The sequence below is a fragment of the Charadrius vociferus genome, unplaced genomic scaffold, assembly GCF_000708025.1.
Source record: "Charadrius vociferus isolate BGI_N301 unplaced genomic scaffold, ASM70802v2 scaffold390, whole genome shotgun sequence".
NCBI lineage: Eukaryota > Metazoa > Chordata > Aves > Charadriiformes > Charadriidae > Charadrius > Charadrius vociferus.
The window spans coordinates 1,163,259-1,165,507 of NW_009646433.1; the positions used below are offsets into that span (position 1 = coordinate 1,163,259).

Sequence of the window (2,249 nt, forward strand, 5' to 3'; positions counted from 1 at the left end):
TTTGAAAAACAGACACAGAAAGCAGCAGTGTCCTGACTATTTCGAAAGTAAATCTGATTTATATCGGAATAGCTCTCCACATCTGACCATCTACACAGAAAGGCTTTCTTCCATTAAAATCTACGCAAATAAGTTATGGGAAGGAATAGCGGCATAAAAACATACTTCCAGACAAAAGATAACAGGTCTTTCTGTTTTCACAGCCCTTTCTTTGAATCTTTTCAAGCCTTTACAACTTTGGCCCTGCTGCACTTTACAGGGATGGGTTACAAGACGCACAACGTATTGCCAGAGACAAACTCTATTTACTCCTTGCAGCTGGGATTTAACTACTTTTTGAATTTCTATCACCCCGTTTACTAGTTTCAGCTTCTTGAGAGTTTTAAATCTCGGTGTATATTGCAGACAATAAATAAAATCAATTACAGTGTTGATAGCTGTATCTTTATCTTCGGAGATGAAAAAGTGTCTGAAGGTTGATCCCAGACAAACACATTTCTATCGGCATTAATTTGTAATCCATGCACAAAACCGACGGGTCTAAACATCATTTTGGGGGGGTTTATGGTATGGAAGTCGTCTCCGGGTTTTAGAAAAGAGGTATTACCCACCTCCAACCTCTCAGGGACCCGAAGACTCGTGGGATGAGCAGTTTAGATGATGCTACCAGCTGCTGTCCCTAAAACACGGGCAGGAGACTGTTACAGGTCTGTAAGTTACCCCCATAAATAAATTAGCCAAAAGGCTGTCAGTAGTTTTTTGATGAAAAAGCCAGAGAAACCCACAGGGACATTAAAGGGAGCTGGCACCAGACAGACCCACTTATACCTCCAGTCAGCATTGAAAACTGGGAAACATCGTCATCCTCTTGGCAGAGCCCAACTGCAGCCAAGCCCTTTACCCCTGGCACCCCAGAGCCGTAGCAGCAACCTGGAACCGCATCAACGGCGAGACATCACCCACAAAAACACATGTTTATTTAACCCACTGGTGGGTATTAATTTGGGGGCAACAAAGGAAAAAAAAAAAAAAGGCAGGTTGCGGGTACAGTGTGTTCGGTACACTCTGCAGCTGCCCATCACTCTTGCAGCAACAAGATGGGAGAATAATTAAGCGGATCCTAATTAAAAACCCAGAGCGATCCCAAACTGGCTTGGTTACCATCGTCATGGCTACCACGAGCAAGGCCAAGGTATGGGAAGATGCCGGGGGACACAGTGCCAGCCCGGAGGGCGATGGGAAATGCCCGCAGGCCTCACCCAGAGTTTTTGGGGCACGCTGAAACAACATTTCTGGGTGATGGGAACGATGTAGGATGGGGCAAACGACCTTCACAACATCACACGGACGCAGTGTTTTCTGGCGCTGGCCTGCCAGCCCAAGCTGGGAAAGGCAGGGGAAAGTCTCAGGCAAGGATGAAACCTCGCTGGAGCCGTGAGCAGGTTTAATACCTCCTAAATGAGTTATTAAACATGGGTGGGCATCGTTACCCTGCCGTTACCACAGGTGCCGGGGTCACTGCCACCTTCCCCTGCGGCAGTTAAGGCTCGGGATGATCCCAGTCAGCAGCAAAGGAAAAAGTTGGATTTTGGTTTCTTCTCTGGCCGCAATACACAGCCTTCACTTCGGGCAGGGGGTGCGAAGGGATGCGCTAACCTGGGGAAGGACGAACCGCCACGCTCTGCAGTCACACACCTCCCTCCACAGAGCAGTTTGTTCTTTTAAATCACCCCATACAGTCAGGAAAAAGAAATAATAATTAAAAAAAAAAAAAAGCCCAAAGCTAAGCGCTCCTCATTTATCTTTACATGAGTAATAGTCTCGTTAACGCAGGGCAAGGGGACAACTGCGGGAAAAAGGGTAGGAGTCTGGTCTGGGTGATGGCAAGGTACGTTTCATGAGAAGACTGAGAAGAGAGCAGTGTGGATCCGCATCCAAATACACCCGGCTACGAGAAATACTATCAGGAACGATTTTGCTGAAATAAATCGCTACGCGTGGAAGAAATTAGACCGTCTCTCGCTCGGCGAGCGCCAGTGACAGCTTCTGCCGAAGAGCGGGTGACAGCGGGTCTCGCGCGCTGCGGGCACACACAACTCCCGCACTCCCACAGCGACTTCCCTGTCCCTCTCAAAATCCCCTGGGGAGCCGAGGCAGCGCCACACTCCCCAATTTTTCACACGGAGTCACAAGGCAAGAGACCCGCGCCCTTCAAACACCCACAAGGCCCCAGCTTGGGTGATGCAGCC

At 48.7% G+C, this 2,249-nt stretch overlaps 1 protein-coding gene across 1 annotated transcript in view; it reads right to left on the minus strand.

Moving 5' to 3' along the window:
* The window catches only part of PRKG1 (protein kinase, cGMP-dependent, type I), a 517,290-nt gene that overhangs the window by 513,861 nt on the left and 1,180 nt on the right, over positions 1–2,249 (minus strand). Inside the window, exon 2 of the mRNA XM_009881637.1 lies at positions 612–679. Within this exon, the coding sequence (XP_009879939.1) occupies positions 612–679 (68 nt within the window). The remainder of the gene's footprint in view (positions 1–611; positions 680–2,249) is intronic.